This window comes from Ambystoma mexicanum, chromosome 5p, assembly GCF_040938575.1.
Source record: "Ambystoma mexicanum isolate Mex_15411 chromosome 5p, UKY_AmexF1_1, whole genome shotgun sequence".
In the NCBI taxonomy this organism is placed as follows: Eukaryota; Metazoa; Chordata; class Amphibia; order Caudata; family Ambystomatidae; genus Ambystoma; species Ambystoma mexicanum.
The window spans coordinates 849,784,046-849,810,193 of NC_090930.1; the positions used below are offsets into that span (position 1 = coordinate 849,784,046).

General features: G+C 43.2%; 1 protein-coding gene across 3 annotated transcripts in view; it reads right to left on the minus strand.

Moving 5' to 3' along the window:
- The window catches only part of AMPH (amphiphysin), a 1,422,934-nt gene that overhangs the window by 1,080,715 nt on the left and 316,071 nt on the right, over positions 1 to 26,148 (minus strand). For all 3 annotated transcript variants that reach the window (XM_069613278.1, XM_069613276.1, XM_069613275.1), the window contains exon 2: positions 15,822 to 15,902. In XM_069613278.1, the coding sequence (XP_069469379.1) occupies positions 15,822 to 15,902 (81 nt within the window). The remainder of the gene's footprint in view (positions 1 to 15,821; positions 15,903 to 26,148) is intronic.

Genomic DNA, 26,148 nt, shown 5'->3' on the forward strand with positions numbered 1-26,148 from the left:
TGGTTTTCGTGATGCACCATTGTATGAATATATATTGTTTTTAATATTTATCAATAAAATAAGATTTATACATATTTTCCCACTTAGATTGCTCTATTTTGTCTTCAGTCCTAATGAGTTCCTTTGCAATGTACTTTTATGTGACATATTCATGATGTTGTTAAGTTGTATGCGATAATAATCAGTCAATCTCTACTTCCCCCTGGGTTCCAGTAGTGAGGGGTTTTTCAATTCTCTGTGCTTTATGCACCATTTTTTGCCTCTTGATTAACGTCCCTTCTTGAGAATTGGTTCCCCGTAAACAAAAACTTTGGGATTTTGCCCCTTATTAGCAAATCCTGTTTATTCTGGCCATGAAACTCCTAGTGATGTGGCTTAGAGGGGACCCTATCGTCAGAGGCTTTGTGTGGCCATCAGGCTGGGAGGATCGTCTCTCCCTATATGCAGATGAACTGCTGTTATATGTTGGTGAACCACGGAAGTCGATCCAGAGGATAATGAAATTCTGGCCCAGTGGTCTTCAGATCAACTGGTCAAAATCGATCCTCCTTCCGATGAAGCGTGGACAGACGGCGATCCAAGATTGTGACACCTTTTGGTTAGTGTCAGGGTCCTTCACATATCTGGGAGTTCAGATCAGCGTTGACCCGGACACATTTTTTGTAGCACGACCTGCAACCAGTAACTACAAGATACATGGTAGATACCTGATTCTGGTCTACTCTTCCCTTATATTTGTTCGGGAAAGCCACAATGTTTAAAATGATGATGCTGCCTAGATACCTTTATATTTTGCAAAACACCCCGGTCAGGCTTCTGGAACGACAATTTCACCTTATTGAATCAGCATTGCGCAAATTGCTATGGAGCGATTCATAACCTCGGATAGCCCTAAATACTTTATATAACTTGGTGTGGGATGTTAGGATAGCACTCCCGGACCGTAAGAAATATTACTGGGCCTCACAACTGGAGGTGGCTAATGGATGGCTGCATGGAGCCAAACATATTCCACACATTGGGCTGGAGTGTGCTGCGATGTCCCACGAGGACCCACTGCAGACACTTCATGGAGGCACGACCGTGGCTGACCTGCTTTCGATATTGCAACAAATGGTGAGGATCTTAGAAAAAGCTAGGATCGAAATTGTTTGGAAACAGATTTGAACAATGGCAGTCCCCATTATGGCACAACTGTGATCTGCCTGAGCTGGCAAAACTGCCATTCCCCCCTCAATGGTATGGCAAAGGTATTCGGGTAATGGTGGATGAGGTGGTGGAGGGCCGCATCCGTTAATTTCAAGAACTGAGGCAAAACTCTGAGCTTGCAGATCGAGACCGATATCAGTATGTCCGGTTAAGGCACGCTATGTGGGCACAATTTTACAAGAATATCGATTGCCTGGCGCAGTCCTCTCTGTAGGCGAATGTCATTGCCAAGCATCTGGCTGGTAAGGCGGTTTCCACCTTGTACCAAACACTTTGCAGTTTTACTAGACAACCTCTTACAAGACTTAAAATCAGGTGGTAAACAGACATGGGCCCCTTGGAGGCAGAGGAATGGCAAGAGGCTCTTATGACACCCCGCAAATTCACCAAACCAGCTAGACTTCGATTGGTACAATTAGAGATCCTGCATAGAACGTACTGTACGTGGGATGTAGTGTTTAGTTGGGGCCGTACAATCGACTCCACTTGTTTGCGCTGTTGCTTGGCAGAGGGGTGGTTCTACCATACTATATGGGCTTGTTTGCAAATCCAGTCCATGTGGCGGAGAATTGTTGGGAAGGTAGATGCTGTGATATCAGACCCGATTCCGATGGAACCTAAATAGTTGCTGCTTGGGATCTGGGGGAATAGAGCGTATTCTAGATACGAAAAACTATTTATCTGAAACGCCTTTATAATTGCAAAATGGAACAGTGCCATGAACTGAGGAGTAAGGGAGATCCCTAAGATGTTCAAATGGATTCTAGACATGGATGGGTGCATGACTATGGAGGAAAGCCTATACAGGGACAGGGGTTGCCTCCATAAATGTGGGAAGATCTGGGCTGCATGGCCGAATGCCGTTTGAGCATATCGTTACTGTAATGAGTGGTTGTTATGCCACTGTGAAAGTTGTAATGCGCCATCTGGGATATTTCATTTTGGTGTATTGACAGAATCAGCTTCACACCTTTCTAATCATGATGCTATGACTGTCTGTGCTGCTATTCTATATTCTTTAGCTTGTGATGTTAGTAACAAAGTGCATAATGGCAGCACCTGTGTATACATCCATTTGTCAAGTATACACAGGTGTTGCCATTATGCACTTTGTTACTCACATCATATGGTCATTATTGCCATCATTTCCAGGTTCCGCTGTCAAACACTGAGGGACCTGCGCAATGGACCAATATTTCCATTGAACCCCCATGCAGTCGTACCATTACCATCTAAGCCTCGGGGAAGGACGTGGCCACTTTGTACACTAGATGCCCTTTTGCCAAATTAAGACAGCCATGAAAGTTAAATTATGACTTGTTTGCAAAGCAGTTCCAGATTTAGAAGGGCAGACACCAGGAAGCACAGCAATCACAGACTCAAGTAGGTCCAATACGCACCATGCGGCAAGATTCTAGTAATGGCAGATGCCAGTATGCTCATTTGGCCATGTGGCACCCTAAGGACAGGGTCCAGTTTGGCAATTTAGAACAAAGAAATCGTTTTTGGTATGGTCACGAAGGGCAGATATCAGCATATCCAATCAGCACACTGTGACCAGGCTCCATTATTCATGTAAGTGCAGTTTCCATTATGCTCACTTAGCAGAGTATGTCACATTCCAGGAACCAATGTCCAGCACCTAATGTCAAGTATTTGGATCTCAGTAACTCAGAACAACCCTTGCAAACATTGGGGCCTTAGGAGCTTGGTCCCTCTTAGATCTGCCTGACAGGCCGCAGGCACCGTAACGCACACACTAGTGCAAGTCCCACAGTCCTAACAAGCTCTCAAACCACTTTAACCCACATTCAAGTATGCCCACTTGGCACAGAAATGGCAGATTCCATATGCCCATTGTGATGGGGTCCGGGACTTGACCTTCTCAGGGGGACCAGGGACCCCTCCCGACATGAGGCCACAGGCCTACCAGCATTTTTGCCAGTCCTGCCCGAGAGGGAGGTGAGGGAGTTGGGTGGGCCACAGTCTCTGCCCCCATGTATGTGCCACGATTGCTACCCCTGTTACAACTTTCCATCACCCAATGGCTTGCCATTGAGATGCCGGTCTGAGTTATTTTTGTTACCTTACAGAACTTCAAGAACCAGCATGCCTAGCAAGCACTGGAGACTATAGCAGAATGCAAAGAGAAACCGGCGGTCTCAGCTCAAACTCAGAAACACTTGCATTGAATGAGCTGTGCACTAGCAGTACTCACCACGTGGAATGAACACCACAACCCTGAACTAACACCGGACCACAAGGGGATCAAAGGTGAATTTGAATCCTGTGCTGTGAAAAGGGGCTGGGGTCTAGAGTGGCTAATGAAGACTTGTGGTGTAAAGCCCTATCTCCCAGGGAAAAATTGACAGGTGAGACAGTGGACCAATGGAGGTGGAAGAGGACAGAAACAGGAAGAGAAGAGTACTAAAGGGCAATGATTTGAAGACAGGGTAAAAGAGTTTGGGTGAGGTCAGGTGGAGTGGAGGTGGACCAAGAGACCTGGTGAATGACGGACAGTGGAGCAGAGTGTTGTGTTGCTTGTGGTGGCGCAGAAGATTATTACAGGTGAGGTGTTCGCAATGAGAGAGAGTGGTATCAGATAGTGAGAATGGAGCAGTGAATGAGCGAGCGCCTGTGAGAGTGAGTGTAGCAGAGTTGTGAGAGAGTGAGTAGTTGTTGGGAAAGAGGAGTGCGAGAGAGTAATGAGGAGCAGAGAGGAAGAAGGAGAAGAGGGGATAGGTGTGGAGGAGGGAGCAGAGCGGAGATAGAGAGGAGAGTAGGAGAAGGGAAGAGATGAGTTGCGGGAGACAGAGAGAGACAGAGAGAGACAGAGAGAGAGAGAGAGCGAGAGAAATAGGGAGATAGTGAGAGAGAGAGAGAGAGAGAGAGAGAGAGAGAGAAAGAGAGAGAGAACACACAGGGTAAGACCAGGATAGGAAGAGGAGGGAGGAGTGAGTAACACGATCAGGGAAAGGAGAGAAAGGGGGCAAGTGGGGGAGAGAGTGAAAGGATATGGTTGTCTTTGTGTGGCACACTCAAGACCCTTGCCAGTGCTATGAAAACCTGAGAAAATGACCTTAGAATTAGGGAAACCCTAGGAAGTCCTGAAGGGAGCTAGCTACATAAGCCACAGCCTTTAGGCCTTCGCTGAATAGATAGTAGGTTTTACAGATCTTTAGTCTGAAGTCGACTTGGGGTTGTAGGGAAGTCTGTGCTAGGGTGTAGGGAGCCCATGGGAGGTCAAGCGAGGGGTGACCATTAGGGTAATCCCCGGTGAACAAATAATAAACTGCCAAATTATTTTGACTTGTATTCAGTAAAGACACTGGAGCCATAGGTTGGTGTATGGGAGTTTTTGATGCCCTCCGTGACACCAGCTAGAGCAATGATGTCAAAGTCAATTATGCACTGTAGTAGTACTCTGAGTGAGGGCTGACACTGGGAATCTGGTCTCTGTGCACTTTACATGCAATACCTTACTCTTTAACCTTCACCTAGTTGGAATTCACAAAGAAAGAAGTTATCGCTTCTGGACGGCGCTATTTCGGTTTCCACTTGCTTGCTTGAATATAACATTTAGTATTATTGCCACATAGGGAAATTTGCAAAGATTGTATCATTGGTTTTTCATATTTGATGTTTTATTTAATTTGACATAACACCACCATGTACAGGAGAAGATTTCTTAATGAGAGAAATGTTACCAGACACATTATTGTGGAATATGGCATTTGCCACCCTTCTGCTTTATTCGTCTGAAACAATGTAACACTTGAATGAGCCCTAAAAAGGGCAGAGTATGTCAGTTATTGTTCAACTTCTTTATGAGTGTCTCAAAGATTGAGCACACCAGGCCTAATAAATCATAATTGGCCTGTTCTTTATGGGTGTGTTCTTTCCTTTTAAGCTTGCATTGCCCATTCGTTTATAATTACCAATTATGATTATTTACAAAGAAGTCAAACCTTTTGCAAGAGAATAACAACCTCACTGCAGAAATGAAGGCAATGAAGTTCAACATGAAAAAGCATCGGCATTTGGCTTTTGCAATTGTTCATCATGTTTTGCATTTACAGGTATGTTTTTTATTGGCCCCACAAGAACTGTTCCTACTAAAAATACAGGAGGGCTGGTCATCATGTGACTATTACTAGGTGAGCTGTTAGCCACTGCTGTTTGATTAAATACTTCTATCATTTGAGGTCAGCAGCAGAGGCACAGTGTCTGCATCTTACACAGCCTGCTAGGAAGGCCCATAACATGCTTTTGATCTCTGTACCATCCAGCAGGACATCATCAATAATGTTAAAATGCACCTTCAAGTCTCAATTACCCAGTGTAATAAACATGTCCAACAGAACAGTACACACCCATGGAATCTATTTACTACAGGGCTTTGCACGACCCTGATAAGGAACACAGATATACTTGAAATGAGATCATGTGTATGAAGGCTTTACTTCTTGATAACTATTGTTTAAAGCAAGTTGAGAATCCTAGGTGGTACCAAGATCTAGCACCAGTTTTCCAGCCATGCCCGTACAAAAAAGGCATCAACAATCATGCAAACATGCCAGTTATAACTGGCGGCAGGAGGGGGGTGATAAAAATGGACAGGTAGAAAAGGGAGGGTGGGTTGATCAGGTGAGGTCAAGGGAGGAGAAGGCAGAACGAGAGACCAGGAGGAGGAAGGACAGTCGAGCAGTGGAGGGGAACGCGGAACAAAATGACAGAGCGCTGGTGCAATGTGAAGTATTGGTCATTGGTACTTGGGTGTGAGAGGGTGTGTATGGTGAGAGTGAATGAGCATAAGTGCAAGTAGAAGGGGGCGAAGTGAGAGTGAGTGAGAAAGGTGAATGAGAGCGTGAAAGGAGGGTGACTTTGAGAGAAGGAGGCGTGGAGTGTATTTTAGAGGGGAGCAAAGAGCAGTGGGAGTAGAGTGTAGTAGAGCGTAGTGGGAGAGGTGTTTAGTGGAGAGGAGTGGGAGGAGAGAGGAGAGTAGTAGAGAAGAAAGTGGAGAATAGCAAAAGGAGAGGAAGAGTAGAACTAGAAGTGAGACAGAAGAACATCAGAAGGACAGAGGGATAGAAAGAGGAGAGTGGGAGGAAGTAATGGGAGGAGAGGAAAAGGAATGGAAAGGCAGAACATGAGTGTGAGGAGTATGGGAGCATCAGGGGTAAAGATTAAGTGAGATCTCGTGGTTGGAAGGTGCCAATTTCTGATATCATATTTCTTGTGAGAACCCCCAAACACAGGTTACGATCCACCCAGAAGACCCAAAATGGAGTAAAGAGATGGTGCATTCCTTTAGGCCCTCACCACTACCCAGTCAGACTTTAGACGGTTAGGGTTACAGATCTCTAGTGACCACTTGTGGATTTTGAGATGTTTGGGTAAGGGTGCAGGGAGAGCAGGGGGAGACAAGAGACATAGGGATGGCCCCAAGTTAAACCCTGTTACAATACTTAATGAAAAACTTTGAATTATCTTCGGGAGTTGGTGTGTTCTTGAGTTAATCTCTGACAACTCTCACAATGTTCCAATTAGAGGTTTGCCAGCAGAGGAAAAACAGGAAGTCTCCTTGAAGTACCCTTTGGGTCAATTGTTAGTAACATGGGCTGCACTCCAAGACTTAATCTCTAGCAGAACTGCACAGGGTGCATATATCAAGTTCAAACTTAATGGCCAAACCAAGATAATAATACAAAATTAACATGATTCGGTCAACTTGTCTAGAATTAAAAATAAAGGGGAAAGTGAGCAAAATAGACCAAAAAAAAATAACGGCATTCAAAATTGGCCAACTACTGTAATCAAAGTCTATTGGACAACTGTCCCAATGCCCAATGGGAGCCAGAGGCCCATGGAAGTCTATGGAAGTCGAGAAAACATGTCTTCAAAGTATCAGTGATCATCTCTTCACCAGGAGCCGGATCCCCACGGGAGGTCACACTGGGGAATAATGCATCCCAAAGGTCGAGGGACCGTGCTTCCATGGGTCATGATGAAACTAGTACCATAAACAAAGAGCCTCATAAACAAATAAATAACACCAAAAACAAACAAGGATTGGCAATGCCAACCTTTGGAATTCTGTGTAGGCGAGGAAAGGGCACTTGCCAGGCACTGCATAGTGGTATTAACTAGCTATTGATGGTAGCAGGTGCACAATGTTGCAAATACTTGGGCATCTAATAGCAGTGCCTGGCAAATGCCTAATACTTGAACACAAGCCAAAACTGTTGGCTTTGACAATGCTTGTTTCCAACAGGACTTCAGTGAAGGACACACATAATGCTTATAAAGCCAGTGGCTGAAGGCAGACCTGGGCAAGACATTTTTATTCCACCTGTAGCACGTTTACAATTCCAAGTCATGACCTGTCAGAAGACTGCTTTGAGAAAACATGGGCAGGCACTTTGACTGCAAAGTCTGATGGTAAGGCTTGATTAAAACGAGCTCAAAGAGTTCCCATGAGGAGTGTTGTTGGATGAAGAGGGACAGGAACAGACCGGAAATGGCATATGGATTAGCATGGCCATGGGCAGTCAATGGGTAGGCAAATAACCATAGGCCTACAAGTTTTGTGTCCTTCCTCATATGCCATTTCTCATTATCTGCACTCTAATGCAATAGTTTTAGCTTAGAGGTGGCCCTTTAGCGCCACCAAATAGCCCAAACTAAAAAGTCCACATTACTGATGGAGCAGCTAAGAAGGAGGGAGGATTGCAATTTACAGGATTTGTAATGGGGAGTAATGTTGCGTGATCAGTCTGTGTGAAAGCTTCCATTCCACCTAAGTGTTGTGTTTAGCGTGGGTCTCTTTCAGTGTTGCTGCTGTGCTCCTGGAGTTTAGTTTGGATAAGTGTTGCATATTAGAGCCTCTAACCTTGGCATGAAATGGACAGAGGAGAGTAGTCCACATTGACACCTCTGCTGCAGCAGCAGCTAGATATTTTTAGCTCCTATTGGATTCCTAGACATAAAAATAGGCAGCAAGGTATTAGGAAAAGCAATCTAGTGAAGCCCAGAGGACTTCCTGTGACGCCTCCGCGATCAGGAAGCTAAAAGACTAATGGCATTAATAATCGACCATTCTCCAGGGAAAGGGATGAGCCAAAAGGCCACCGAGGTAGGCGGGAGTGATGCAAGCGCTGCTCAAAGACGCAGTAGGAAATGCGCAGCCTCAGCTACTAACGCAGCCCGAGTAACAAAGCGAGACCGCGTACAGCGTACATGTGTGTTTGGAAATCTTCTCTTGCGTGGTGGGGATATTTCCATCACACAGATTTACATTCATTCCATAAACAGCAGCTGCTAATTCATGGCCACCAGATGGTCAACAGATTTGGAGAAACAATGCAATGATCCTTCTTCTTATTTATAAGAATGCAGTAACAACCCCCAGCAGTACAGCTCCAGGGAGGTAAGAGACCGGCCATGATGTCAGGACACACTTACTGCTGATACATCAAATGGCTCATGGCACACATGTTGAAGACATTTTTATTACATCAGGAAATGCTTTTTATCTGCCTTTAAGCCATTGAAATTCGGCAGACTGGAAATTTTAAGGAGATGCCAATGTTATTTTTGAAGCATAGATAGCACAAAGAGATCCCAGAAGGGTGTGTTTTGGGCATGGAGGGTCAGCTGATTGCTGGGAATAGCAATAGGGACTTGCATGGTCATGGGCAGTCAAGGGTGGGCAAATAGCTAAACAACATCAACAGCCCTTGTGCCCCACCTCACATCTCATCTCTTGCCCATCTTCACTTCCTGTGCCAATCATTTCGGCTTATAGTCAGTGCTTACAGACAAATAGCCAAACCTAAAAAAAAATGGTTCTTGATTTGAACAAACATCAGCACTTCAAAAAGCGCTTCAAAATCATATTTAAGACCATGATACACCCATACACGTTACGGTCAAAAGCATAATGGGAGAAGCACAGTTTCTCACAAAAGTTCGACAAGAACAGGGATGTTCTCACAGCCACACCGTCCCTGTTCTAAAATCCGTGCTGACATCAAGGGGCAGCACTGGTCCATTTCCCCACATTGATGCAAATAGAGAAAAAACGTTGCTTGCACCAGTTCTCAAACCGTCATTCGAGTTCTGGCCTCGCTTTTTGGCATCTCAAACAAATGCTGGGCAGACCTAAGACAATTGTACGCTCAGACGCATTTGTATTATTAAGAAACATAAATAAAGGCAAACTCTAAGTAGGGGTCACCAACCGTTATGTTGGTTAGAGCTACTTGTAGTTAGTTGCCAAAGGCGGAAGTTACTGGGGTGGTGATGTCCATGAGTATGAGAATGTGTACCAAGATTTCTTGGGCCTGTTTACTTGCTCTTTATATAAAAAAGGAATAACCTATGCATTTACTATGATATTGATAACGTCTTTATTTCATTATTTGTATTAGTAGCTGTCTCCTAAAAACTTTCAGGCATATCAGAAAGTATGAAACCAATCGAGACATTCAATGTGATGATTTCAATGCTATGTCAGGCGGGATCACAGTTTTGAGTTCAGGAAGTTCATGTCTGAAAAAGGCAGATTCGCAGAGACAGGCAGTCACATTGCCTGAAAGAGCAGATACTCTCCTGGCCATAGTGTTTGCACCCAACTACACACCAGACATGGCAGGCAAATTCAGGTCAGTTTTTCAAATCTCTTATAACAGACTCTGCCACGAGAGTTACTGCGCACTTCACAATTGTACCATCTGTAAAAAGTACATTTGTTTTCCATGAAATTAATAAAGCAACTTTGAAGGATGTCTCTGTAACAGTGTAACAGCATTGGCATTGCAGTGTTTAGTTTAGCTACTTTTTAGGATTGCAGACAGCTTCCTTTGGTAACATTATATTCATCATTTATGTTTATTATTGCAAAATGTCTATTAACATTACTCTTTTTCCCCCCTAACTTTGGCACCCTAGAGTAAAGATGCACATTTTCTTTTTACGCTGTAAGAAAAGAAAGCGATTTCCCAATTTGGATGGAAATGGTACATCTTTTGCTGCTGCATGTGCAAAAATAATCTGAGGAGTATTTTCAATCAATGTGTTATAAAGGTTTAAAAAAATTAAGCATATATCATGTTCTGCTTTGTCCAAATATAAAATCCACGGCCAGTTTAGCATATCCCCAATTGATGCAAGGTGCTCACATGCCAGGTTGCAGAATTCAGCCAATGAAAAGACAAAGCCTACTTTGTTGACTCCCCTTAATAATTGGCAAGACTGAAAAAGTAACATGTGGAAACCATGTGATCAAGTTATATGCAAACAAGTGTAAATCACAGGGATGCAATAACATTCAGTTTTATAGCTATGACTTGAAATGTGCACAAATCATACAACAACCCAGCCAGACAATACATGAATTGTCATATTAACATTTTGAGCAAAGAGAGTTTGGTTGTAGTGAGGGGCAACTTGTTCATAATGGGTGGTGACCTGCCACTCGTCTGCTCTTTATGAAGAAGGCAGTAAAACAGCTCATAGGCTTGCTGCCCCTCCCAGCAGGAATCATGCAGGTCATGCTGGTGCAAGACCAATGGGCTATGCCAAGCTTGCATTTACAGCTCTCACAGAAATATTGAGGGTGCCAGCTTCACTGAAATGGTTTAAAATTGACCATTATGACATATTATTTGTAATAGCATCAACATGTGTTTTACAGTGGCAGCATATCCTGGGTGCTGTTGGTGACCACACATTTATTGGAATTTTCATGTTACCACATTTCTTGTAAATTGTACTGTTTCTTGCCCAATTTTTTTTGGCAAAAGCAGTGCTCATAAATTGCTCTATTTCAACCCACTATTGCAAGGCTGAAAATACCCTGCCAGAGTTTGACCATATTCATTTATCAATCAATCAATCTTTTATAATGTTCTTAATACTGGAGACCAATCTCTAAGCACGGACCGGGATTCAAACCTGCGCTGCCCTACATTGTACAGGACAAATGCATTGCCCCTGAGCTGGCCTCCAAGCCTTATGCGTACAGATTTCCCACAGGTTTCCCGTTTTGTGTACAAAGGGGGATCAACCCTATTTGTTCTCCCATCCCACGGCTCTCCTCAATGTTCTCTCCTTGTATTCACCATCCTGTTTTGTACACTGCTCTGTTACTTGGTAACAAGGTTTAAGCTATGATATTCCTATACATATAAAAATATATACATACAAACCACTGATCACATTTACCACCTAATCACTTAATTTGTACTATGGTTTTGTAAAACCTAACCTGAAACAGAACTCTCAAATCATGCTTTTTAAGTCCAGGCATTGATGGCACATCTCTGTTTAGTTTAATATGTTTAGTTTTATAAATGTAAGTGGAAAAGCATCAGAATGCAGTGCAGCTAGCAATTTTCCTCATTTACTTAAATGCAAAATTGGCATTAGCACTTGAATTCTTGTATTGGGACATGCAAAGAGGTGTTTAGCTTTATAAATGTAAGTGGTAATGCATCAGAATGCAGTGCAGCTAGCAATTAGCCTCATTTACTGAAATGCAAAATTGGCGTTAGAGCTTGAATTCCTGTATTGGGACATGCAAAGAGGTGGAATTGTCTATATCACAACTAATTCCATCTTAACCATACTGCCTTAAAACCGAAACCGAAAACTCAGTGGGCCTCATTACAGGGACGGCGGTAAGGGTTTACCGGTACCGGTAAACCTTACCGCCTTACTACGAGGTCCCTTTGCGGGTTGGAGAATTTAACGCCTGCTTTTTGCAGGCGTTAAAAACCAACCCGCAAAGGGACCAGGGAGCTAATTACGGTACCGCAATTTGCGGTGCCGTAATTAGCACCTTCCCCATTCCCATTATGCCCTATGGGGCAAAAATGGGAATGGGGAAGGGCAAAGGGGGAAGGGGGAATTACCGCCCCACCAACCTTGGAATAGGGCGGTAATTCCCCTTTCCACCAAGGCGGTGCCGGTATTTTACCGGCATGGACCAAGGTGCTAATACACCTTGGTCCACCGCCGTCCGTGTAATAAGGCCCAGTATCTAAAAAAAAAAAAACAATTCATAGTTTTACCATAACAGCAACACGTAAGGCTAAATGTACTTTTTCTCTTGCAAATTGCATTCACATGGATTGTCCTTTTTGTAAACACACACTGACTTTTTGCTTTGCTTTGCAGGAAGAGGGGAGGGAGGGGGCAGGGAAAGAGGCCCATGGACTTCAGACACAAAAATAAACTCACAGCACCCGTTTTGGTCTCTGATGCAAGGAGCTACTGGCAAGCTTTAGGTCAGCTACCAGTGGCTTGCGATCTACTAGTTGGAGACCTGTCTAAACACACCATGTCCAGGCTGCACCACCCCCGACAGCGCACTGCTTCTGGCATTAGCAATAATGAAAAGGAAAGCTGGCTGCAGACGCCCACAGAGGCATTCTGCTGGAGGCTCTTTTCATTGGCTGTGCCTGCAAGTACAGACTGTAGACTGGGCTGCTTCCACATGCAACTGAAAGCTGTGAGGCTAGGAGGGGGCCCGCTGCCACCACTTGCCACCGTCGAATGCTGACTGCAACAGATCCTGGTGCCGTCTCTGTTTCCTGGATGTGACTTGATCGCGGGAATGAGGATGAAGTGTGTTTCTGGATCCTCCAAACATAGCCTGCCTCCACCCACTGCCACAGGCCATGCACACATAACTCATGTCACTTTCTCAATGTTTTGTGTATTGAATTGCAAGTACTGACTGACACTGCTTGAGGCTGTGGGCCGCGCTCAGTGGCAAGGTACTGCACACACTGACAGTAAAGTTCACCACCGGGCCACCGTTCTGCTCCAAAGACAATGCAAAGAAGCACTGCAGACATTTCCTATAGAACAAAGCGGTGGAAAGCATGTTCACTCTTCGGGAGTGGAAGGTCATTTGTACAAATGTGCCTCACTACGGTTCGACGGATTGCAAAGTGTAGATTAAAATGATATGGGGTATTATTTTTCATAGATTTAGCAATTGGTAAGGAATGGGATGAAGAGGCCTCATGTCTTAAATTGTTTGACAGGCGCTGCCTGTTGCCACTGATGGACGTGCACTCTCTACTATAATACGGATACCTTCCTAGTTCTGATAGAGTATTTATTCAGAAAAATACCGTCCAGGACCCATGCAAGAGCAGCCATTAAGCCTCCTGGGCCTTCTCTGAGCACCTGGGTAATAAGAATTATTAATCTCATTGGGCCTTTTGTACTAGCTGGGTTGATTCACATTTTGTGAAGGCAACTCAATCTATACAGCCCATCAAAGTGCAGTCATAGGGCCTCATTACGACCCAGGCGGTAAGGGGTTTACGGCAGCGTAAACAGCGCCGACCCTTACCGCCTGATTACGAGGTCCCTTAGCGCCATGGAGCTTTTAACACCTGCTTTTAGCAGGCGTAATTAATGCCTTCCCCACTCCCATTATGCCCTATGGGGCAAAATGGGAATGGGGAAGGGTAAATGGGTAAATGGGGACTTACCGCCCCGCCAAGGTCGGAATGGGGCGGTAAGTCCGCCAAACACCATGGCGTAAACATAGTTTACGCCATGGTGGTAAAGTCACGGCCCAGGCGGTAACTTACCGCCTGGGTCGTAATGAGGCCCATAGTCTTTTTTCTATCCTTGTTACCACTCAAAGAACATATTTCAATGCCATCTTCTCATTGTGCCCATAATTTCTATGCCTGTGACATTCAGATTAACATCCATTTGAATCGGTGACCAGCATTGTTACCCTGACTACTTCCTTTGAAGCAGCCAATAAGAATGGACGTTGCCTACTTCTGAAAAGGTACCTGATCACTGCAACGCCACTGTCATCTTTTAACAATCATATGTTCTGTTTCTCCTTTCACCCACTTTTGCACAATGCTTCTTTGGCTAGAACAAGATCCTTTGGCACTCCCAACACACCACACCCATGTTCCTAACTGAAAGTCCAGGTATGCTGGACCCTTTTTTTTCCTAATAATCGAATTGTTGGCAACAACTCCAAGCACACAACATAGCACAGAAACACAAAACAATGATTATGAGACCCAAAGAGTGAGGCAACTTTATTTCCCCGGTGTAGAATACTTCAACAAGCCCAAAAGGATTGTGCTCCATCGAGAGGGAGTGAATGTGTTCTGCAATTTCCAGGATATATACAGAATGAACAATAAAAGGAGGGATCTTTGAATGCAGTCCATGGTGTCTTATCTTAAAAGTTTATTTGAGTATATTTCTATTATTTTAGCCTTGAAAACGCACAGGAGAGTGTGAAACACGTGTTGTCTGTATTGTGTTTGCAACTCGTACTGGATAGATAGTTGTGTTAAGAGTCTCTGTGTTGGTTAAACTTGCTACTTGATGCTTGGAGAGCTGTGTACATTATTAGCAATGACATTGGAATCATTATAAAATCTGTAATAACACGCATGAACATTGTATTTAGCAGATGTTCTTCGAAGTTTGCTTGCATAAAGATGATATAATTTTTTCAGAGGGAGTGCGCATTCAAGGACATGTCTCTTCGTACCCAGTATTATGACGTCCATTCTAAGCACAGCCCAGAGACTGCATCTAATACTCTTAGGTTACTGCATAAAGCAGTGTTACGCAACATGCGGCCCGTGGCCCTCCAAGTAACATGAGTTCAATGATGGTAAAATCAGTCAGTCACAAAGTCTGTCATGTCAGGTGTGTGAAGCCTCCGTGGCCCAGTTTTTGCCTCTGCATCATCATATGTGCAGTTTTACTTCAATTAAAAAACTTAATTTCACTCCCATGGTACAAATAAATCAAAGTGGTAATGCCAATCAACAGTCTATGTATCACATGTTACAGTAAAATAGTAAAAGTGTGCCGTAAACCCATGTTTTTAACTCTAATTTTTGCACCGATGTCCACACTAACCGTTCGTTGCCATGGATAGTTAGGCCCACTGTTTGGGAGTTCTGTGTTATATTCATCCCTCCAACATACAGTGGCTTTTCAACAGAAAGCCGCCTCTTTAAGCATATGAATACATACCTAACATAACCTCTTGCAAGGATGGTGGCAGTCGTTAACTCACGTAGGGCGTCATCACGAGGTTGGCGGTATCCGGGCGGTAATTGCACCAGGATACTGCCAACGCAAATAGCATTACCGCTACTCGGTCTGGCGCTATTAGAGCAGGAGCATGCGTAGTGGTAAGGCGGTAAATCCCCATTCCCCCTTGGACCCAGAGGGGGTTTTCGGTGTTGTTAGCGCCGGCGCAATTAGCGCTCTGCTAATAGCACCGAATGCAAGCAGAAAGTGGATATTTTTACCTCCAACAAAAAGCTGGATGGAAAACTCCAACTTTCCGCCCAACTCATGATTGGGCCAACCCTTAAATGCATCAGTTATAGCGTTACCGACGTATTTAAGGGCTACTGCCAAACTCATATAATTCTGATCTAGGCCTCATCAGCGTTTTATCATTATTACACGCATATAACCAAGAAGTGTTCATTTCTAAACCACTTCTGCAAATAGCCCTTACATATGCCCACCCTTCTACCACACCATGGATATAAACATAGTCTTAAGCATGCATTGCCTTTAAGTCTTACCTCCTGTCTTTTGAAGTTAGTGACGTATTCCTCAAACTGCTCATCTTTTGTTTCGTCTGCTTTTCCAAGCTTTTGAAGTACCTGCCAATGCAAAATGAAGGAGATGATACCAGTTAGGATCATGGTGTAGGGAACGCAGTCCACTCCATTCAGTGACATATAATAGCAGTGTGCTTCAAATGTGCCCGTGTCATGCGCCAAGAAACAATTACGTTACGCAGTGCCAACTCTACAGGCAAACAAACACATAGAGGGTTTGCATTGCGATGCTAGCTCAATGCTTGAATATCTGATGGCCTTTCATGATATATTTTCACACAGCAGAGAAAGATTTACTCAGGGGTGTTGCTAGATCTGGAAAAGATCCGGGGCTATGCTAATATTGGGACTGTCGGGATTGGGGGCTAGATAGCCTTTTTGGGTGTAACCCCTGAGCTTCTATCCGGGGCTACAACCAAAAGAACGGGGCTATAGTCCCCTTAGACCCCCTAGCAACGCCTCTGGTTTTACTTCTTCAAAAATAAAGCACCACTGCAGAGTCATTGGGCACCCATGATTTGTGCTGATCAGCAGGGATCAAATTCCACATTATGAAGTCATACTTTCTCTCAGTGCCGAAGGATCCCAGAGATAAAGTGTGAAGGAGGAACACGGCAAGGCTGGCATGTCTATCAATGAGAGCAGAAGTTTGGATGAATGAAGTGGAAATTCACCACCCTCATATCATGTGCCGGATGTATAGAAGCAAGCAGGCGTGCCGCTATTCATATATGTCATAGGGATGGAGCATTTCTGCACCTCGCCAGTGCTTATCGTCAATTCTCATAAATCCTGTAGCTAATGTCAGCAGTACACAGATGTATTACTGTATCCACTCCCTTGCATTGTTGCGTCCCTCACCATGTCCATCCCCTATGATTTGTAAATCGCTGCGTTGCTCCCAAAACTAAGTCTACCCTCAGTAAATATCCTAATAATAATATATTGATGATTTAGAAGGCACTAGCTGCAATAAGTATCATTTTGTGTCACCCAGATGTTTTTTGTTGTAAAGGGACACATTGTTTGTACTATTAACTCAGTGGCAGACATGTATTCCCCTTTCAAGCATATGCTGCTTCTGTGAAGTTCGGGTGTCAATAAGAGATGCTGGTCTATATCCAATTAGTACCCGACGAGGGACAATCAGATTGTATCAATTGATATGATTGGCACTCGCTGGGTCGTTATCCGGACGAAAAAGACTCACCTGCTCTGCTTCTGAGCATAGCGGCCCGGGGCGTTCCTTCCCTTTCTTCATCCGGACACCGTGGACACAGAGAAGTGACTACATTTAATCCGTTCGTCCTGCTCCATGGTAGCCACTTTCTTTGGGGTTTTCTCTATCTTTTTAATGGCCGCATTGGAAGGGGAGAAGGGACTACATGTAGTCCCTTTTCCCCGATCCATGGACGCCATCTAAAAAGATAGAAAAAACCCCAAAGAAAACAAGGAAAAGCCCAGGCCCTGCCAGCAGCAACATATGGGGGAAGTATATGGGATCATATTAACTGTACTTTTTTTACAAAGAAGAGAGAATAATATTTTACGAGGACTAATGGAGCTACCTTGATGTTTCCCCTTTATTCTAATATAGCTTGAGTTTGGTATTTATTGAAGCTCTTACATAACCAAACCTAAACCACTACTTTATTGGCTATGGAGCACACCTGAAATATAATCATGTTGAGAGGTTTCACATGATTTCCGGGTATGAAACTATCATGGCTTATTGATTCTTTGGGAGGAGCCACAGAAGTGTGGGGTGAATTTTAAACTCAACATTAATGTCTACATATAATGACTGGGTCCTAAAATGTCAATTAGACCTATGTGCCCAAAGGTTCTTTTTCAGACAAGTATCTTTCGATCAAGCTCTCATTGGGCTTCAAAGACTATCCTGATTACTTCCAGTGAAATATGCCAAACCCTTGTGTTTTAAAATTGCGCCTACGCATTATGCCATTGTTTTCAACTATTGGATGTTGAGCGGCATCTAAATGCTCCTATCGCCCACTGTGGGTTGAAGACTAGTGCTATTTCCTGTTTATATGTCCTCTATATAAAACTCTCAGGAGGCCACGACTAAAACCAGAACTAAAAACATATGGTATAAAACACATGAAGGATGCTTCAATTTTGTTTTTAAAAAAAGAGCTGATCCCACTTACATATTCCACTCTATGGGCCTCATTACACGGTAAGCAGTGGACCAAGGTGCTATTAGCACCTTGGTCCATACTGGTAAAATACCGGCACCGCCTTGGAGGAAAGGGGAATTACCGCCCTATTCCAAGGTTGCCGGGGCGGTAATTCCCCCTTCCCCCATTGCCCTTCCCCATTCCCGTTTTTGCGGTACCGTAATTAGCACCGTGGTCCCTTTGCGGGTTGGTTTTTAACGCCTGCTACCTCGTAGTAAGGCGGTAAGGGGTAACGGTCACTGGTACCATTACCGGTGACTGTTAACCCTTACCGCCTTCTGTGTAATGAGGCCATCTACCTTTCTGAAGCTGGTTTTATTAAAAAAAGCTTTTGTCATCCATATAGTGACTCAGTACTAGGTCTAAATTGTTTTATTCATATAATGCATTCTATGAACTATTTAACATGAAGAAAGATGCAATATTGCTAATTGGTACCAAGCACGCGCTGCGCACCGGGAATACAACGTGTGGATTGGCTCTTTTCCGAGCCATACCACACTGTATTCCCGTGTACGCCGTGCGTGGCGGGTACTCTGTTCCCGGCGAGGGGCGTGGCAGCCCCCTTAGCTAATGAGGAGCCTCGAAAAGGGGAAATCCTCGCTCCGAGCCTCCCCATGGCTGGAGGCTGCCTTCGTCCCCCACCGGGGACTCAGGTACATTTTATTTCTTCCTCCATCACCCTCCCCTGCAAACTATCCCCTCTCCATCCTCCCAACCCCACTTCTTTTTTCTTCTTTTCTTGGAGAAAACGCGCTGGAAACACTTCTGTTCCCAGCGCGGCCATTTTTTTTCCAACTTGTTTCGAAATGCGGCAGCGTTTCAAAACAGAAATAAAATGCCATTAGTACCCCGGTCTAACAGGCCAGGGTACTAATGGCTATAAGACCCTCAGCGGCGGGCCAATACCACCCACGGTAAGGCCCCCACCTCGGGTCTTATTGCCAAAGTACTTGAAGATCATCTTGTCCGGATAATGTTTTATAGGAAGTACGATGTATATCATATTGACTGCACTTTATAGTCTTGGTTTAATATTGCCTGAGTGTTTATGATTGTTTATGATTGCAGCTTGCACTTTCAGTATTGTGTATCTGACCATATTTTTGTTTTAAGGGTATTTCTATTTAATGGAATTTTAAAACATTGTTTTATTGTAAATGACTCTGTCTTATGAGTTTTTTGATTCAAAATAAGCAAACAATTGATTTTAGATTCATATGTTAAATTGTGGTGTGTTATGCTATCGTATCTTAGAAAGCATGTATACCTCCCCCATAACCACAGTAGTGACCTTAAGGTGCCGAAGCTTGTCTGAAAAGGTAGAATATAATTTCTTTTTGCATCAGAGTAAAATGTGATCGGCTTATGGTCATGTATTAATCTTAACAAAAATAAATGTCATTATCTTGGCATAACTGAACATGTCTGAAATGAGTTCCTCATCTCCAATTTCAAAAGATAAATATTGGACCAAGTCACCGTGACATCACAGGAAGTGCCAGATGGTGAGATAGTATGAAGCTTCATTGCTTTACAGAGAGCTCATAAAACAAAGGACCACCTTAGATGATATGGCCTCAAAAGAGCACGAGGACTCCCAACTACCCTACAACTCTAGCAATGGTGAGTGGCCAAGAGGAATGTAATTCGGCCAACCAATGCACATGTGCACGTGCTCTCTGAATCCCTTTGTAACAGAGAATCAGAGAAACAAAGGCTTCCATACAAGCACATTAAAACACAAAAGGAAGAGCAGCATAACGTACACATATTTCTTAATACCCCTTATGCATTTCTTGCTCTTCTGAGCTTTGGATGATGACAGAAGTGATTTCTGTTTTTGTCACCAAGAGCATTTATAGATACTTTTGATCCCTGACCAAAGGGTGGCATTCACATTGCAAGATTTCAACTCAAAGGCTCCAACAACAAAAGAAGATTGTACACAAACATAAGAGTGCACAGGAATCCCTACACAAATTTAAGATGTACTTTTTCTAACCTATGCAGATTGACAATTTAGTCCCAGTAGACGATTGTATTAAGGGTATATTATGAGCAAATTGTGGTCTTTCTGACCATGTAGCAGGAGTACATGATACCTATTATTTTTGCATTGTATTTTTTATATGTTATAATTCCTGTATCATTTTTGTAAATGTATTAGTTCATTGCACTTTATGGAAATTGTTATGATATGGTCTAGGAGGTGTCACTGTCTAGAATGTGGAACACTCATGTGGAATGTATCTTATCAATTGTACCCCAAGTTCCGAAGACCGCAGTTGGAGGTGTGGAGCTGAAAGGAGAGAGCTGTGCTGGGGGTCGTTATCTTTAACTTAATAAAATGACTGTCAACCATAACTTTATGGTACCTTACTTCACAATGGCGATGAGTTAAAAGTGAAGTAGAAGACCCCCTTTGTATTGATGTACTTTCTCCCGTGCAGCCGGTGTCTACGAGCCTGCTCCTGTTCCTGGGACTGTCTTTTCCTATCCTGAAGGAAGCACCTCGCCGTGGCTACCAATGCCACCCACAACGTTTAGCATCCCCTTGTGCGTCCTCTAGGTGGTCACTGATGCAGAACCTGGTCCAGGGAAGGGCTTAATGTTCAGCTGTTTCTTACCAGGAGCCCATCGGGCCGTTGGTGAGTCAAGGCATTCACGTAGATCTCCAGGTCAGAGTGAGCACTCCAGTTCAGCTGCGTATTTTTAACATTGTGGAGAGTTCGGGGCACATTTTGCTGATATCAAGCTTGCCGGTACTTAATCCCACAAACATAATCAGTGCGCGGCGCGCTTATCCCATATTGTTTTGTGGTTGTGAATGGCGAAGCAAAGGGAGCTCAAGCACTGAACCGTACTTCGCTATAAAAAAAGAAAAAGTGGACCCTATGTCGTGTTGTACGTGCCTCAAAAAAGGTGGGGCCCGGACTAATGTTTCCCTCTACCAGGATGCACATCTAAAAAAAAAAAGAACACCAGTGGGAGTCACATATGTTTTTCGTGACTCTGACCAGCCATCTATCATCGTCATTCTCGCTCAGTCACACTCCATTCCGAAAAGTTCTACCTGCATAAACATTACTGTGCTCAATGGTTTAAAATACAAAAATAAATGTTTGTTATACAAAAAATACAGTTCAAGTCCACTCCCAGTGGGCTATTTTTCTTCAGAAATGGGAATGGGCGATGGTGTTAGTAAAAGTGACTCAGAAAATAGCTTTAAAACAAAAAAATTACACTTAATAACGAATTCACTTTTCTTATTACACATAGACTGGTCTGGACCTGTCACCTCAATGCCTTTCCTCTGGCCATTAAGAATATTCACACACTACTTCAATATCTTCTTCTGGCCAAGTGACAGTGGCACATGACAATCTAAACTAACTTTCAAAGGTCATGTGTTCTGTCTCAGGCTTGCATATCTTTTTTTAGTGCACTGTGCATTAAACAAACAAAACAGTGTTGACAGATGTGTGTTTCAGCCTCTTGGGGGGTGGGGTTCTATCTTCACCACCCCTCAATTCTTGTTTTGAAGTTTTGTTCTTTTCAGGCAAAACAGATGCGGCTGGTGCCCGTGTGAGCCAAGCGGCCATGGGAATTGGAAATTCAATTACAGTTTCTGCGTGAGCCTTTGAATAGATGCAGCAGTGTTCGCCTGAAAAGAACAAAACTTCAAAACAAAAATAAACTTCAAAGAACTGCACACTAGAAACATCTTCAACAAGTGAGCGGATGTGCGAAATTTTGCTTCACGAAGAAGCCCCAGATTTGTGTTTGTGACTGGGAAGTCTTAGCTTTTTGATAAGATACACCAATTGATTGGGGCATCTGTGTGCCCTAAAAACAGATAGAACACCATTTGTTGCATGGAACAGGGAAAGCTACTAAGAGTCCCAAGGGTAGATACTTTAGAAGTTAAGGATCCACCCGTGCCATACATTCCTTTCAGTTTCATCACGGGGAGCCAAATGATGTCGGTCCTTATGAAGGCCTAGTCAAATTGAGGGGTGCTGAAGATAGAACCCAATCACAAGAGGCTGAAACACATGTCTGTCGACACTGTTTTGTCTGTTTAATACACAGTGCATTAAAGAAAAGATATGCAGGTCTGAGACAGAACACATGACCTTTGAGAGTTAGATTATATTGGCATGTGCCTGCCACTGTCACTTGGCCAGAAGAAAATATTGCAGTAGGGTGTGAGTATTGTTACTGGTTAGAGGAAAGGCATTGAGTTGATAAATCCAGACCAGTGTCTGTGTAATAAGAAAAGTGAAATTTTTGTTAAGTGTAATATTTCTATTTTAAGCTATTTTCTGGGTCACTTTTACTAACCCCATCACCCATTTCTGTGAAGAATAACCCACCGAGAGTGGATTTGAAAATGTTCTATGGTGCTATTGAGATTTTTAATATTTCTTACATAATAAAAACATTTATTTGTGTACTTTAAACCATCGAGCATGGTAATGTTTATTCAGGTAGACCTATTCTGACTGGAGTGTGACTGAGTGGGAATGATGATGATAGATGGCTGGTAAGAGTCACGAAAAACATATGTGTCTTCCACAGGTGTTCTTTTTTTCTAGTGTTGTACGTGCCACCATTTTGTTTGTTCTAAGGTTGCTGTGGCAACATATCTACGCCGACATATGTGGAAAACAAAGAGTATTGATTCTGCATAAGTTCTTATACTCGTTGCTGTGACAACTGCCAACAAAGTGCATCGACACAAGAGTGGATGTGTGGGTTCAGCACAGATTACTTAAAGAATTAAGTTGTGCATGGCATGAACGAAGAGTTTATATGTGACTCTCTCTCCAGAGATAATATCCACTTCAACTCTGTGTAGTGCAATTCAATGCAGTGAAGAGAAAGGAGCATACATACAGTGCATGAGATTATACAATAAAATGTTTCCAAAATGGCAATGCCTGGGGCGCCTGGCCCCACTGCATTTATGGTTTCTCCAAGACCATTTAAAATAAAATGGAGCCAATGGAAAAAATGATGTTTACATTATCTAAAGGCTGCTTGTGAAAATTCATTCTCCAGTGATAGGAAGCTCTCCCTGTTAATGCACTTTCTGGGTTATGAAGGGCAACGCATTCATGACACACTTCCTCCATTGGTGGGTGATGGTGGGGGTGATCCTGTGAGTGAATTGGATATAGCCCTTCTCAAGTTGGATTTGCATGTTAACCCTAAAACAAGGCAAGACTTAGAAGAGTATGTAACAGAGCTTCACCATCTGGCGTTAACCTGCAAATTTAGAGATTCTTTTGATGAACCTTATTCGAGATCAATTTATGATCCACTGCAACAGTAACAAGATTAGAGAGGAATTGTGGTTGAAAGACAAACCCACATTGGATGAAGTATTGGACATTGCAAAGCGTGTGGAGCATTGTATGGCTTGTGTGGGAAACTGACTGAGAAGGAGAATAAAGAAACAAAGGTAGAGATCCTAAATGTGGCAGATGGGAAACAAAAGGAGAAGGTGAAGGTGTCAACCAAAGGAAATGGGGACACTAAGAATGCCAGAAAAATGAAGAACTTTTATGTTTCCCACTGTGCCAGTAACACGCATTTTGCTGGATGAGCATCATGCCCTAGGCGTAAACAAATATGCTCGAAGTGCAAGAGAAAGGGGCATTTTGCTAACTGCTGTAAGAATCTTATGTTCAAGCAAAGAAAAGCGCTATATGTGACAGAGGAGGTGGACCAAGGGTCATCAGAGGGAGAAGGATACTTTCACATAGAAAATATCACAGTCAATGTTATTCAGGGTGTGGATGAGGAAGAGAGTGAGGATCCATATGCCCTGATATGTGTGAATAGAAAGGAAGTATCAACGATGGCAGATTCTGGGAGAAGATATCGCTCATGTCTAAAGATGTATTTGTATATGTTGCTGGTGGTGATGTGAGGAATTTGTTGGAGCCGGATGTGAGTCTTGGCGGATACAAATTTGATAACATCGAGTTATTGGGATGTTTTAATGCCCAACTTGAATTTAAGGGAAGATGCACCCAAGGAAAGGTGTATGTGACAAGAAAAGCAGCAACCTTCCTAGGAAGGAGTGATCAAAAAAGATTACATATAAGGCTAGATCCAAACACATGAACAAGTGCTACATGTGAGTTCCTCAGTGTGTGATAAATTAAGAAAAGTATTCCAGAAGGGTGTAGGCAGGATAAAGGGGATGAGACACCAAATTATTTAGAAAAGAGAAAGAGTTCCTGTAGCTGCAAAGTTACATACTGTTCCATTGGTATCGATGGATTGTGCAAAGAAAGAACTTGATAAACTGCTTAGCATGGGTATAACTGAGCGGGCAGGTGATGTTCAATGGATTTCACCGTTGGTGGTCGTAAAGAAGCCATCTGGTGATTTGAGATTGTGTGTTGACATCTGTGAGTTGAATAAATGTGTGTTAGTGGATAGGCATCCCTTGCCTAATATGAGTGAGATATTAGCAATGATAGGCAATGGAAGAGCATTCTCAAAATTGGATATGGCTTCAGCATATCACCAGATAGCACCGGAAGAGGAATGTAGGAAAATGACTGCGTTTATAATGAATGAGGGAATATTAGAATTTCGGACGATGCCATTTGGCCTCCTATTGGCATCTTCTGCTTTCTAAAAAGTGATGAATAAACTCCTTAGAGGAATGAAGGGTGTGTTTTGCTTCCAGGGCGATGTGTTGGTATGCAGAGAGAGTAAAGAGGAACATGACATGATTTTGGAGCAAGTGTTGAAAATATTGGAACAGAGAGGTGTGACATTGAGAGAAGAGAAATGTGTTTTTAAGAGAAAAAAAGTTGAATATTTGGGACACAAAGTATCAGAGGCTTGTGTAAAGTCAAAAGGTGAAATGGTGGATGTGATTAAAAGGGTCAAAAGGCCGGAGTCTAAAAGTGAATTACGCTCTTTTCTAGGTATGATAGAGTTTTACCAAAAATGTGTGAAGAATTATGCCGATAAGGTGTCTGAGATGAGAAAGTTACTTAAGAAGAGTGAAGAATTCACCTGGAGTGAAAAATGTGAAAGGGAATTTTGTGGAATTAAGGAAGAATTAAATTTGTCACATGCCTTGAAATGCTTTGACACACACAGAAGGAGTGTACTAACATTTGATGTAAGTGATAATGGTATTGGAGCTGTTTTATCATAGATTTGCAAGAATACTATGAGGAGATCATTGCCCATGCCTCGATGGCTTTGAGGGGCTCTGAAAGAAAATATTCTGTCCTGCAAAAGGAGGCTTAGGCATGCCATTGCACCATTGAGAAATTATGAAATTTTGTATGGGGCACAGAGTTTGTCATAAGGACTGACCATAAACCTCTTAAATGTACCTTTGAATGTAAAGCGTTGGGTAATGTATCAAGAAGCGTTGCGAGTTGGATGACAAGGATGCAGAGTCACAAATGTGAAGAGCAAGTTATTCATGGAAAGGAAATCATTTTGGCAGACTGTCTATCAAGGCTGGGCAGTCACAGTGAACAGAAAAGTGTTGTTGATGTTTCGGAAATGGTCTTTGTGAACCATGAAGGAATCGCAAGCAGGGAAGAGTGGTTGGAAGCAATAAATAGTGATGAGGTGTAAGTGCGCATCAAAGGATTTGTGGAATCAGTTTGGCCGGGTAAGAATGATTTACGGCAGTGTGAGAGGTCCTTTGGGAGGTTCGGAACTGATTAATTGTTGATGGTTTGTTGTTTTGGGGGGAGTGTGCAGTTGTTCCTGTTTTCATTAGGAGGAAAATAGTGGATTTAGCCCATGGAGGGCATGTGGGTGTGACACAAACCAAGGCAGTTCTAAGAGAAGAATATTGGTGGCCTGGTTTTGATCGAGATATGGAAAGGAGGTTGGCGGATTGCATTGAGTGTGCAAAGGTAGGAAAAGAGGAAGTTGCCAAGCAACTACCAATGGTAGAGGTTGATATTCCCAGGAACATTTGGGAATATTTGGCAATGGCCATTTTGGCACCTGTAGAATTGGGAGGAGGAAAATATGTATTTTAATTTATTTATTATCATGGTGGACAAAATACTAAATTGTGCGTGAGA